Below are 13,941 nucleotides of genomic sequence, written 5' to 3'. Positions count from 1 at the left end.
CCAAAGCTGCACGTCATTCTTTTGTTTATCTAGTCACATTTTGTTTTTATGACACCTTGTCGGCAACGTAAGGAAATTTGTTTGTATTTCCTCTAGTTATGGCTCATAGTATTGTTATTGTTATCGGGTGCATCTTTCTTTTCTTCACCTTGTGAGTGCTGTCTAGGCGTACTGCCTCTAGTTATCGTTTTGTACACATTTATGGCACGTTTTCATTTTTCCATTGTCACAAGCAATGACCGGAACAGTTATTTATTACCGGCTTAGCCTTACATAATCATGCTAAGTAACATGTACTATTACCACTTCTGAATAAAACAATAGAAACATGATAATTTCACTGAAGAGCAGTTCATCGATGATTGTGAATGCACGCGCAGCATGATACGGGGTATCTCAGTTGCGAAATCTGGCAAGCCTGATTAAACTGCGGATCGCAGAACACACAACAAAACTGGTCAGGCGCGTCTTTGCATATTTTACCTTTTAAATGGCAAAGCAATCTGCCGGTGGTTATTGATGAAGACCAAGGCGTTCTGAGGTTCCTAGGTCCAGCATTCCTTAATCAAATACCACCATAACGCTGACGTATTATAGTACCGAGTCTGCAATTTAGACCATGTAGAAATTAATGGGAATAATACAATGACCTAAGGCTTCTCATTATATTCAGGGGAAATTACTAGGACTTCTTGGCTTGCCCAGGAGCTAGGACACTGCGCAGAAATACGGAGCGTAAGGACATTACCGCGCGCCTAAATATATTTGAGACGAGAGTTTTTGTCCAAAAGCTGCTACTTGCCAGAAGACGATATAATTCAAACTCCGTACTTTCCACGTCTCTTGCAGTAAGTTTCCCTTATAAAAGTCTACAGAAAAGATGTACTGCGAACTGTATGCTACTCACAAAAATAAGCTGCGGATTTAAGGTCTCACACTTTTCGTGAAACAATTTTTGTACACTTTGCCCAAACACCTCTGGGAGGATATGGGTCATAGCTTGACCGTAGGAAATATGACTCCTAAGGACTCTTGTCCGGGGACAGTCTCAAAGCTTCACATGGCCGCGAGGCACAGATCAGTCTATTTGAAGTCTATAGACGATCTTTAGAATGAGTACCCGCAGTCTCCGTCAGAAACATGCGGGTTGCGCTGCTTGCCACCGCCATGCTTATCACAAGCTGTTTACCGGAGTTGCTGTGGCATGCTAAATGTCCCGAAGCCCTGGGGAAGAAAAAAAATAGCTAGCGCGTTTACCACCCACAGGTCTGAAGTGTCAAGAGCGTCACGGAAACCACCGCACATAACCGAACGTCATATATATGCGTGAAGGCAAGGAGTATAACGCATACTTGAAAAAAAAATCTCTTTTCTTAGGGTTCTAAGAAACGCCTTCGTTGTCGTTGGACAAGAAAAAGAAACCTCGCTTGAACCTCTTTTGATGGCCAGGTTCAGCTGTTGAGGAAGTCATTCAAAGGACTTAAAAGGCCGTGCCGCTCACCCGTGTACGCTTCTCCGGGCACGTACTTCTTCGGGTTGCCCGAGATGACGATGCTGAAGTTGTTGTAGCCCGGCGAGCGCTCGGTGACCACGCCGGGCGGCACCCGGTTGCAGGGTCCCAGGTATCGGGGTCGGTGCGGCGTGGGACCGACGACGTCGCCGGGCTCGGTTCCGGACTCGGGGTCCGGAGCCAGCGTCAGGGCCATCGAGGCCGGGGGCAGCGACAGGGCAGCCGCGAGTACCGCGGACGCCAGCGCGGTGCCCAGAGCCAGGGGTCCGAACACGCCGCGTCTCTGAGCCATGAGGATGCGGCGGCGGAGGCAGGCGTACTCGTGGGCGACGTCCTCGAAACTCGTGAGGGGCCCGACCGCGTCGACGGTCGATGCGGGTCTGAGTGCGTCGCACGGCCGCGCCGGTATCGGGCCTCCGAGCGAAAACTCGGGGCTTGGGCGGCCGGCGAATGGGCCGCCGGTTGGGAGAGGGGGAGTGGAGCCGCTTGGGAGAGGACGTCTAGACGCGCCACTCTTGGTGGGCGAGGGCGTTACGGGAGTGTAAAATGGGGGAGGGTGCTGGTGGAGGGTAAAAAAAAAAAGGTGGCTCTCAGCCGGACGCCGTCCGAGAGGGGACACCGGGAGAAGGTTTGACGGGAGGGCAAAACATGTGAGGTGACGAGATGAAGTGGATGAGTGGGACGGGGAAGGGAAGGGGTGCATCTTGGCCAGGAAGCTTTTCCGCCGGTGCCCCTTTCGGCGTTGGGGGGCCCGCTCCGCGCTTGTAACCGCGGCGATGACGGACTCGAAGGGTCTATCGGCGTCCGCACAGCTGCACGAATCAGAGGATTTAGGGACCAGGTCATATTGTGTGCATTTTCGAGAGAAATAGGGACAAATAAGATAACGAATCATAACGTGAAGAAGAGAGGAATCCATCAAATTCGAAGAAAACGGTCGGGGGAGGTAAAAGCAAGGCACCTCCTCACGAGAAGCGCCACCTTCACGCAAGTGGTCACGTAAGAGGATACACGAAAGCCTTATGCATTTCCAGCGACTGGTAATAACACCTGGTGCTATCACTGTTTGCGAACGGATCGCGGTAGTTGCTACTGAGGTTTTAAGAGTTAAGCAAGTTTTTCTGTGAGTGAGTGCAGTTGATCACGTGCCCCAACAAACTGCTCAGACTTGTCAAGCTAACGAAGTGAGCCTCATATATTCCACCTGATCACGTCTGACATATCTCATAAGCTCTCTATAGAAGGAGCCAAGATGTTTCGCTTTTCAAGACGGGCAGTTAGGTGTGGTAACAGCGGTTGTATTCCGTTATCTGGTAACATGTTATAACCTACCTTGGTGGCGTTGCTTTGGCGCTGCGCTGTTGAACCCGAGCGCACGGGATCGAATCCCGTCCCCGGCGACCGCATTTCTATGGGGGCGAAATGCAAGAACGCCGTTGTCCCGTCCATTGGGTACGCGTTAAAGAAGCCCAGGTGGTCAAAATTAATCAAGAGTCCCCCAATACTGCATGCCTCATGCCTCATAAATCAGTAGTAATTATATTGTAGTGATTTATTTATAGTTTCATTACCCGCTGATTCAAACGGAAATACACACTGAACATGAAATGCACTTATTTTCTTTATATAGGGGAAAATATACTGCTGAAGAATAAGCCTGGCACATACAATATAATGTGAAAATCTGTGTGGACCTCATAGACCACTAATTAGGTCTACTCCTAATAGCTATCTTATTCTTCGAGCAACGTTTGGCTAGCTTCAGTTAAGCGTGAAGTAATCCCAAGTTCAGAGTAGCAATCATGTTTGAGATAGACTGATCATGCACTTTGTCGACGGTTAAACTATAAAAAAAAATATCATGTTTCTTTTCTTTATTTCAGGAATAAAATCTGCACAACACCATGGCCTTGAATGCCAAACATTCTGTGCACAAAATGATTGGTGATAATGCCACTATTAGTATTATTGTTCATCCTACTAAAGTACACTTCTCTTCATAATCATAAACTTCAGAGCACAATGTCTAGCGTGTCATGGTTTAGGTGACGGCACCTTGAAGATTTCAGCTGATAGATGCCCAGCTTCTCCATCCTCGCGCCTTTAAGTCAAGCCCTTCTGTGGAAACGATTCAATCACCCGCCAACAATGGCATAATGCACGTCAGCTCGTCTAACGGAACGCAGTGTTATTACGGCGCTTTCACGCGAATCGGACCTGACACGCCAATCATTTTCGCCACCGGAAGTGGATTTACTGGATCATCGCCAAATTGTGAACACACGACCAACACCCTCGGTTACGTTATTAGTCAACACTCTCGATGACAGTGTAGTCGAAGGGTTCGTCTAACTAAATATAGTGTGGGTAGGTTCGAACGAAGCTAGCAATTTATGCGCCAGCAATGAAGAGGCTCAACGGTTGTGAGCGTACGTCTAGCGCATGTAAATATTACTCCTGGAGAATTTCATTTCTGCTATCGTAATTGGTTTTGAGAGAAGGGGGAAAGGAAGACATGGGAAGGGGCGGGAGGTTAACCAAACGGAAATATCCGGTTTGCTACCCCGTAATAAGGAAGAGAGAAAACGGAGATAAAAGAAAGTTAAAGCAAGAAAGCGAGTGTACCTTAACTAGGGCGAGCATAACGCCGTCACGAAATTGAACATGTTTACGACGAAGGCGCCGGACGACGGACGGACGAAGGAAGACGACACGCGAAACCACGCGCCTACGTGGTGTCCCGTGTCGTCTTCCTTCGTCCGTCGTGTTATTTGGCGCCTTCGTCGTAAACATGTATAACGAACTCACCAACCAGCACGTACGAAGTTAAAGACACGCTGAAATGCTGTATCCGTTCATAAAACCCAGTTGTTCGAAGGAAGCCCACCACCTTCCTGCTGACTACTTTTGCGGATGTTGCGTGATGCCTAGCTTGCAGATCATTCCTCTACTCGAGCGATGCCAGCACTTAACTTAAAGGGAAGCTGAAGAGTCTGTCGAATTCAATAAGACGTTCATATACGGATGCGGGAACCTTATAAACCATGCAGGTAAAATTTTGGACGGGATTTTTCACTTAGGAGCGACGTAATCGCTGGTTAAAATTGCGCTGTCGCTGTCACCGTTGACGCAGCTTTCGTCGCAAACCATCGTTAATTTTTTATTCGCACGTATGTTGTGGAACAGCCTACGTGCAGCTACCATAACACAGTGCAAGTGCAAGGTTTGCATGTGTTTGAAAGCCGGCGCACGCCAGGACGCTGCGCTCCCCCTCGCGCACATAGAGAAGCCGGCTGTTCCATGTAGCCGACGGAATTCGCCGCCTTTACGGCTCCGGTTACGAGTAGCGTGCGGATGGCGCGCTGATGAAGGTCACTACACGTGCTACAAGAGCCAGGAAGCTTTTCCCGCATGTAAACCGTCTGTGTAGATTGCCGACAGCTTTGGGGCAGCGCACAAATGCCGACGATCGCTTCCCTGCTTACGTTCCACGAGGAGGCATGCAGGAACATAACAGTACAGTTGTTTGCCCGGAAACGAACTCACTGTATCGCTGAATGCAGCTTTGCAAAAAACATGCTCACCAAAGAACATTTCTAACACGAGGAGATCCTAACACTTCGCTGTCGTCCCCGTCGAAATCACTGCTTGTTACCAGCATCTTTTGCTTCTTGGAGAAGCCGGCTACGTACATGTAGGGAGCAACGCCGAACTCCTGAGAGAAACGCAAGCTCTTTCAATTTACCAATACCGTCTCACCAGACCACAGCGCCGAACCACCTTGCACCGTGCTTCATGTGTGGCGGCAGCGGTCGATCCGGACGAACACCATTGTTGACGTCAAGAGGTACCCGACCAATCACAGGCGGTAACGAGGCGCGCGTGCTACCCCGAGTCTGCTGCTGCACTTCTCGTCGAAATAAAATCTGTTTGCGCTTTCTTTCGCTCAACTTCGATGCGATATTCGAATTCAGGGGGTTGAAAAAGCTATTCACTCATTTCTTCTAGAAAACTCTTCAGCTTCCCTTTAATGTATCGAGCACATGCATTGTGTTTTGACAAGCACTAATTAGTTGGCTGCTTAAAAGAAACGGATAGCGTGCAATTAAAGACCGTAGTACATATGTAACTCACCTATCGGCAACTGGCACCTGATCGGCAGGAGTACGGACTCGGCGACAACGTCCTTTGTTTCATTGGTCGACAAAATTAGTAGTAATAGCAAAACGGGTCCAGACGTATTTGTCATGAACGGTACGTCAGCGCCCATGCAGAAAGAGATGCCACGCTTCCACTGCCAGATTTGGAAAAAAGAACTGCGAAATTCTAAACGGCGTCGTTATTACTTGTTAAAGGGCAATATTTTATCCAGTTCCAGAACTTCTTTAACTTCCCTTTAAGCAGAAAGCAAGAAATCCACAACGCCGAATGGCGAACCTTGTGAAGAACTAGCACAAACGCGTACTCTGTGAACGAAATGAAAAAAAAAAAAAACCTGAAAAGTTTTTTGGTTAGGGCAAGAGATGTGTTTTTTTTTTTTTTGCGTATCTCGTTGAAGGACGTTGCCTTAACGATTTTGTTACGCACATACTGTCACCCACTCGGGACACTTCTATAGGGAAGCGAAAAATTCTGATATTTTACCTTTGTTCTTTTTTTAAGTATCGAAGCTTTCCAGAAATACCAAGAAAGGCGCGAAATTTCTGCCCTATTTTTTAAGGCTGCACGCCTTCACACTATATAACATCGATCCCTCCGTGTCTTCTTCGCGACGTACGTCGCAAAGCTGATTCCGTCGGCTTGCCTTTAATCCGGAGCACCCTTCGCAGCAGCTCTCTCTCTCCTCCTCCTCCTCCTCCTCCTCCTCCTCCTCCCCGTGTGCGGCTGCCGCTGACGCCTTCGGACCGCCCCGACAACTCACAACTCGGAATCGCTCTCGTTTTCGAGCCTGTGCAAGAGGCGTCAATTTTCTTGTTCCTTTTGAAGATGTCGCGCAAAACGGCAAACAGCAAGAAAAGCAAGCGCGCACGACGCGCTAAGTCCAAGTAATTCATATTTTACTTCCGTTTACGAAACTTCCTGCGAATACGTTGTCACATTGTAGTGATCGCGATTAAAGAAAAAAGTGCTACACGGCCGAAATTGCAAGTTAAGAATCTACCTCTTGATTGATCGAACCTTGTGCAAACAAGAACAAGCCACACTCAACGCAGAACGATAGCAGATGGGCAGATTCGTCGGTCGTTTATAGACCTGAATGCGCGATGAAGTGCGTCCGCATGGTTGTACACATTGAGCGACCCGTTTCAGAGTAATCGCTGGTTACTCACGTGCATGAGGCAGTGCATACAACAGCATTCAAGTCGCGTATGCAGTATAATTAGACACGTCTGTTTTGCCACAGCATCGGACACAATAATTTAAAAATTTTATGCAGTAGGCGCGTCTGTGTACCGAGCGATAAATTGATAAAAATGATAATCCAGTGATGAATGTTCTCGCGCAATAAAAATAATAAAAAATAATAATATGTTACTGGCATGACATTACTTCTGGCTACAGTATTTTACTGTAGGACCATGGTGTGTATCGAGATTCATTTCTGTTTTAATTTTCATGTTCCAGCTTTTACATTACTATATTGCACACCACTACGGAGGCCTCTACCTTTTGTTACGCCGTCTCCGAAATGAATGAACCGACGAATGAATAAATGAGAGAATGAATGAATGAATGAATGAATGAATGAATGAAGAGAGAAAACGTTTATTTTTAATGAAATGGGGTGACTTCCTCGTAGGGTGGAGCCCTTAGTTCAGGGCCTCATTAGCTCGCGCCACTCCGCGTGCCCGCCGGATCAGGAAGTAAGGAAGAAGGAATGAACGAATGACGGAAGCAAGGAACAGATGAAGAACTAAATGAATTATGGAAAGAAGAAACGACCAACCAAGCGAACGTATTAATGAATGAATGGTTGAATGAATGAATGAATGAATGAATGAATGAATGAATGAATGAATGAATTGTCCCATCACTACGACTCTGCACCAGCTATCTTCAGCAAGGCAACGATTGCAAAACTCGGGAGGTGGAGGCGGGGGAGGGGGGGGGGGCGGCGTGGACGCTCGAATGCGCCCGCTCACCAGCCCTTAAATTATACCGACGCCACAGCACAATGCATCACCAGTTACATCCATTAGGGCGAAGACGCTAACCTGTCGCAACCAGTTTCTTCTCGCACCAATCATAATACCCGCTCGCAACCGGCCTTGATGGACGCTCTCCCATCGACCTCCTCCGTCGTCGACGTGGGGAAGTCGGACGCGTAAACAAACAACCAGTGAAAACAGCAGAGCACGCCCAAAGCGCCCACAGATGCCACAACGCCCGCCGAACCTATTTCGACGACGAAATGGTCTCCTTTACCCTCGACGCTGTGTCTGTTGGTGAACCCTCCAGCAACGGTCACTGGTGGGTGAGGAGGGCACTGCGCCGGACACCCCTTTCCCTAATTACGCACGATGGCCGCCGGCATCTCTGCCGCTGCTTATGTGTGTGCGTGTGTGAGTGCATGTGCCCGTGTGCTTATGGCTGAGTGCTAATGGTTGCAAGTTGTTCTCGCCCCTCACACATGGCGTCGAGAAAGAGAAATATATATATATACAATGCTAACTTCGCCCCCTTTTGTTTTCATTTATTTGTCATTTCTTTACTTCAATTAAGAAGTACAGGTAACTTCCCCTACGCAGTCCTTGGTATCGTTGTTTCTTGGGTTCTTATGATTCTATCTATCTATCTATCTATCTATCTATCTATCTATCTATCTATCTATCTATCTATCTATCTATCTATCTATCTATCTATCTATCTATCTATCTATCTATCTATCTATCTATCTATCTATCTATCTATCTATCTATCTATCTATCCAGGATGTTTCAGCGAACACTCATTTGCTAGAATTTCAATAATTAAACAAGAAGTTGTACTTGGGATTTAAGTCGAGAGCATAAATGTACGCTAGTTTTTATAATAGCATTGTCCAGGTCATACAAACTGAAGTACATGCAAGATAAGTGACCTGCAATATTCAAAAAGAAAACCGACAGCAGATGAGTGTGACCTTGAAGAGTTCCAGCCCGATTTCTAGCAAAGCTGTTTCTTTCGAACAGCTGCCATAAAAGTTTCAGTTTCCTGTAATTAAATCGCATACTTTAAGAAGTTGTTTTTATTTGACTGTTCCATTTGAAACCTTGTGCTCATGCGTAATGCCTTGGAGCACTTCTTGTTAAGAAATTTTAAAACGCCAGTAATTCATCAACACACATGTTACTTTGCCATACCATTTACCATGGTCTCCTTCGCCCCCCTCCGCCAACTGAATGTCGGTTTTCACAGTTCTCTCAGGGCAACGAGATAAGTTCAGCTTTGTTCGTAAAACATATTCATAAAGCCACGGGTCTATTGCATGCGTAATTTACTACAGATGTCATAATCAGTCCCCTACCTTTGAAGTTTACCTACATATTGCCTATAACGCCCCCCCCCCCCCTTTATTTTGCCAAATATAAACATATTGTCTTGTTTAGTTCATCGAGGGAATCGCTGAAACCAAAACAAGACCGTTTCATGACGCATTTAATTATTAGAGAAGACGAGAGCTGAATAATTATGTGCAATGTATTAACAGGACTAGGCACGTAAAAATTTCGTCGCACAATGCACTTGCCGCGGCCCCCCTCCCCTTTCCACGAAACATAAACCTCTTTTAATCTACAGCTGTGTCGGGACACTGGGAAGCACAGTTGATAGCTGCCATATCAGACGCTCTAACTCTTGAATAAGATTTCTACGCTCTAGTAGTTAGAAAAAGAAACAATCTGCGGAGTACTTATGCTATCACCATAACGATATAATGAGTTAGCATTTGGACAACAGTATACAAATTGATGAACTCTCACCAGACATTCAGGTTGAACAAACTAGGCTCTCCACGAGATATACCGAGAAACACCTTCTGCGAGATTGACAAAAACACTTCCTTCGGATTATTTTCGTCCATCCCCATTCCGAAGCCCAAGAAGTCACGCTCTGCACTGAGCAATCTTTGGCCTATATCATTGGCTTCCTGGAACGAGAAGGTTTTAGAAAAAGTGACACTGAGTCGCCCTGCAGGATCTCACACCATTGCGCCGCCTTGCCCGAATGGCCCACATGAATTCGATCGAGGCAATAGCCGAGGCTGACAAGCACTCACATAAGTTCCCACTACGAGCCACGATATCTGATCGCACCATCCCCTTGCTTCTTCATATGCCAGTCCCCTCAACCCCTCTTCCCTCTTTCCCTGCTCCGTGGGATTCTCCTCTGACCGGGGACCTTGAGCCTATTCCCGATAACGTGAATGCCAACCGCTAAGAGAGGCATTTGTCTTACGCAAGGCCGCATAAAGCAGGCGTTTGCGAAGTTCCTCCCTATCAGCACTGCTGTCTACATTGACGCCGCCTTCAGTTGCGAAGCCTCAGCCATGGCGTACTATATACACTGCCAACTCCTTCTGCCGTCCGCTCTGCAACGACCCAGTAACCGTGGAACTGGCTGCGATATCCGCTACATGCGACGCCGTCCTCAAGCCTCCTTTTGTAGCCTTCACTCAACACACTATTCGCACGCACTCACGGGCCTCCATGAAGATCTGCGTCTGGCTGGAATCGCGCGATGACCTTACAAACTCCATACACCGGGCGATAGTAATCGACGACGAAGTTGGCCCCACTGTCCGCCTCGGATGTACACCAGGTCACGCTGGGGTGTCGGCAACTAAAATGGCTGACTCAGGCAAAGGAGCTTCTTTCCTGTCCATCGGAGACTCACCCACAAGTGCCTGACGACCCAAGCCCCATCAAGCAGGACACAGTCCTGGCGGAGGCGACGGCGGCTCGAAAGGCCGCGTTCCTGCACCTTCTCCCGGAGACTCCTGCACCTCTGCAAGGGAGGCTCACCCGTGCTGAAACCACGCGCCTGCGACGCATCGTCAAGGAAACAGCAGTCAGACAAGCCTGTCGTGCCGTGATGCGCCTTCAGACCTGGCAATGAGCCGCTAGCCGCTCCTGTCCAGGGAACCCAGCTGCTGGATAAGCATCGTGTTCTTTGGGGCTTCTCGGCTCTCGCTGGGCACCGGTGAAGGGCGATAGCCACTCTCCCCCCTTACGCTCAGGCCTCAGGATTTCGGCACCTTTAGCCTTTCCACCGTCCCACCTCCTCCGAGTGACGATCCCTCATGTTCCAGTTGCTGCTTGTATTGATGCGAAAGCATCAAGTGGTCCATTGAGCGAAAAAGTCGGCGTCTGTAGCAGCGAAACGGCGCCTAAATTCTCATTGGCTGCGACGCCACGTTAAGCGCACGCCTCGACGGGGCAGAGCCAGCGCAAGGGAACATCTGCTGCCGCGCCGGGTGTTCCGTGAGGGGTGAGGGCATCAGCGCAATGGCAAGTTACCCTCACCCTCGCCAACCTACGTTTTCCGCGTGTTCCTTGTCCGAGCAAGCGCTTGACTGCGTTCTAGCTTCGCCTCGGTAATCGCTATAAACAAGTTAATGTACAAGAAGTAGAATAAATTTGAAACCAACAAAGTTGACGGTACTGGCTTTCAAAACTACGACCCTATGCTCGGAAGCCGAGTGTCTTACCCACAGGGCTAAATTGGCCAAGCGTCTCAACGCGCTAGCTAGCCCGCGAGGAGTTCATAACTCGAACTGCTCAGCGGCGTTCAAGTGGACATTAATGCTCTCGCGTTCAAAACTCATAAGAAGTGTTTTAGTGTCTTGGGAATTTTTTCTTCGAGACTCAACAATGGTCGACAATATCTGAACTGACCTCCCCCTTTATCCTTCTGCCTCCTCCGGTCCCCTTTATTAAGCCGTGTCCGAAGGGGGAAACTTATTATTTTAATAAAAGCCTTAACAACAACAGAATATTTTTGTACGATTATTATTTCGTAGTAACTTTTGCGAGTAAGAGTAAGCTTTCGGGGAGCCATAGTCAATCACGCACACTGCAGACGCGGCCAAAGCCGTTTGCCGCAGGACTGCTCCACTCCTGGTACAGCCCCATAGGGCTGCACTTCGTATTAATAATAATAATAATAATAATAATAATAATAATAATAATAATAATAATAATAATAATAATAATAATCAATTATTCAATAATTTACCAATCATTTATTTATTTACCGTGCCCAGGAACAACCCTAAGGTCTGAGTGTCGCCCCTTTCCTCCAGACGCATACAGTAATAACCAGAAAACAAAACCAAACAGAAATGCTGCAGAGAAATATAAGTAAAAAAGGCAATGAATAAAAAGAACAATTGTGAAAAGAGCAGTGCACATAAAAGAAAGCTCAAGGTAAATACACAAGGAAACGGCAGAGAAATCCAGTTGAACAATGCTGAAACCATGACGCCAGAGCGCAAAGCTCGGAAAAGAATAATGACAACTAGTTATGAAAAATATAGAGATCGTGATAATAAGGGTTATAAAGCTTCAGTATTTAGTGGACAGCTGAGGCTTGGCGACGACAGGCAGGAACGTGTAAATGTCTATGTTCTTTGGTTATACTGCGCGGAGTACGAAGCAGGATACAACTGAGGAGTTCGAGGCAGGTGTGGATACCGCAAAGGAGTTTGAAAAGAAACAGAAGGTCAGCACGCTTACGTCGCCAGTGAAGTCAGGGGATTGTCAATAATCCAACAATGCTAGAACAAGTTCGAGTGCCTGTGATAGCAAAGCGCTGCTGATGTATGCTTAGAAATTTTTTCTGAGCCGATTCAGAATGTCACCGTTGGATCTATAAATGCCATTGCAGATGACCGACGCGTATTCGAGTTGAGGTAGACAGATTGTTGTGTACGACTTGCAGCACGCGGCTGGAGAATTGAATTCCCTCGATAGTCCCAGAGATCACACAACCCGCATTGCAACGCGTTTAGTGTAAGCGGAAAATTGTAAGGTTGCACAGAAAAATACACAGAGATGATTGATCTCACAGACCTCACGCAGTGGTACAAGATCTACAGAATAACAACAAAAATAATAATAATAATAGACGACAGAATTCATTTGTTGACGCATAGTGTGAAGTGTCATTGCTTGACCCCCCTCTCCCCCCCTTGCGATTTCACTGCTTCCTCACGGCTGGTAACGCCTAAGTCTAGAGTATTCCACTTCAAAGTGTTCCGCTTCGGAGTGTCTTGATTCATTCCTGCTCTTGAAATTGCAAAATTAATATATCTTGCCATAGGAGGAAATTACTTATCTCCTCTCCAGAAAAATGTCCTGAGGCTAGCAATGACCTTATTTCAGCAATAAACAACATAAAACGTTGGGATGCGTTTTGTCAATCAGTCAGTGCTAAATCATAGAACAATTCACGCACTACCGACGTTTCCTATGCTGGCTGGATAATTTCACTCAACAGATCTACTATTCTTATTATGAAACTCTACGGTTTGCTTATTGCCATCAACCATTGCCTAGTATTCTGAACTATACTGATGATCTGAGTCGCTTAGCTTTTAACAAAATACAAAAATCTTAGACTTTCAACCCGCCGTGGTTGCTCAGTGGCTATGGTGTTAGGCTGCTGAGCACGAGGTCGCGGGATCGAATCCCCGGCCACGGCGGCCGCATTTCAATGGGGGCGAAATGCGAAAACACCCGTGTACTTAGATTTAGGTGCACGTTAAAGATCCCCAGGTGGTCCAAATTTCCGGAGTCCCCCACTACGGCGTGCCTCATAATCAGAAAGTGGTTTTGGCACGTAAAACCCCATAATTTAATTTAGACTTTCATTATATCTTCTTGTCGACTTTCACAAAAATCTCGATACTGTGGATGATATACGTGCCAGAGACGTTTGCGATTTGTTTTCTTATCTGTATACGAAGTTTTGTTGGTATGTTGCATAATTGGTTATCTCTAGTTGGAACAGCCAGCATGTCTATAGAAAACAAAAGGGTTCGCAAAATAGAGAAGATAACATGCTATTCTTTATTAGTTACAACTATTCGTAGAAGCAGACGCTACCGCGAGAAAGCGCATAGGGGAAGTTAAATGTTACGTGCAATAGAAATGTAGAAAATAAGGTCAATCGAACTGAAAGTGGACGGAAAGGCAATTTGCTGCCGGTGGATGCCGGACGTTCACATCACGCATTACGCATTACGCATGCGGTGTAGTTAAAGGTATCTTCGGCATCAGCCGCCATTACCGTGAGTATCGCTGGGAACACTCGCTGGGCTAATTTTGTGCACACAAATACAAAAAAAAAAAAAAAACAAGCGGAGGCGAGCACGAGGAGCCACCGGTCGCTCAGTTGGTAAAAAGGCACCACCTGCTGGGTAATGCGGAAGGTGCGGGTTCGGTTCCCAC

The 13,941-nt window shown here is 47.0% G+C and overlaps 1 protein-coding gene across 5 annotated transcripts in view; it reads right to left on the bottom strand.

Annotated features, from left to right (window-relative positions):
• LOC126544902 (spondin-1-like) overlaps positions 1–2,263 on the bottom strand; it is a 189,656-nt gene extending 187,393 nt beyond the window's left edge. For 2 of the 5 annotated variants that reach the window (XM_055077909.2, XM_055077910.2), the window contains exon 1: positions 1,502–2,262. In XM_055077909.2, the coding sequence (XP_054933884.1) occupies positions 1,502–2,213 (712 nt within the window). In that variant the 5' untranslated portion in view covers positions 2,214–2,262. Of the gene's footprint in view, positions 1–1,501 lie in introns of all 5 variants that reach the window. The other 3 variants (XM_055077911.2, XM_050192444.3, XM_055077912.2) reach the window with 2 other exon arrangements.
• Positions 2,264–13,941: the final 11,678 nt, after the last annotated feature.

Source organism: Dermacentor andersoni, chromosome 10, assembly GCF_023375885.2.
Source record: "Dermacentor andersoni chromosome 10, qqDerAnde1_hic_scaffold, whole genome shotgun sequence".
NCBI classification, from domain to species: domain Eukaryota; kingdom Metazoa; phylum Arthropoda; class Arachnida; order Ixodida; family Ixodidae; genus Dermacentor; species Dermacentor andersoni.
This window is presented reverse-complemented; position numbering and strand designations above follow the sequence as displayed.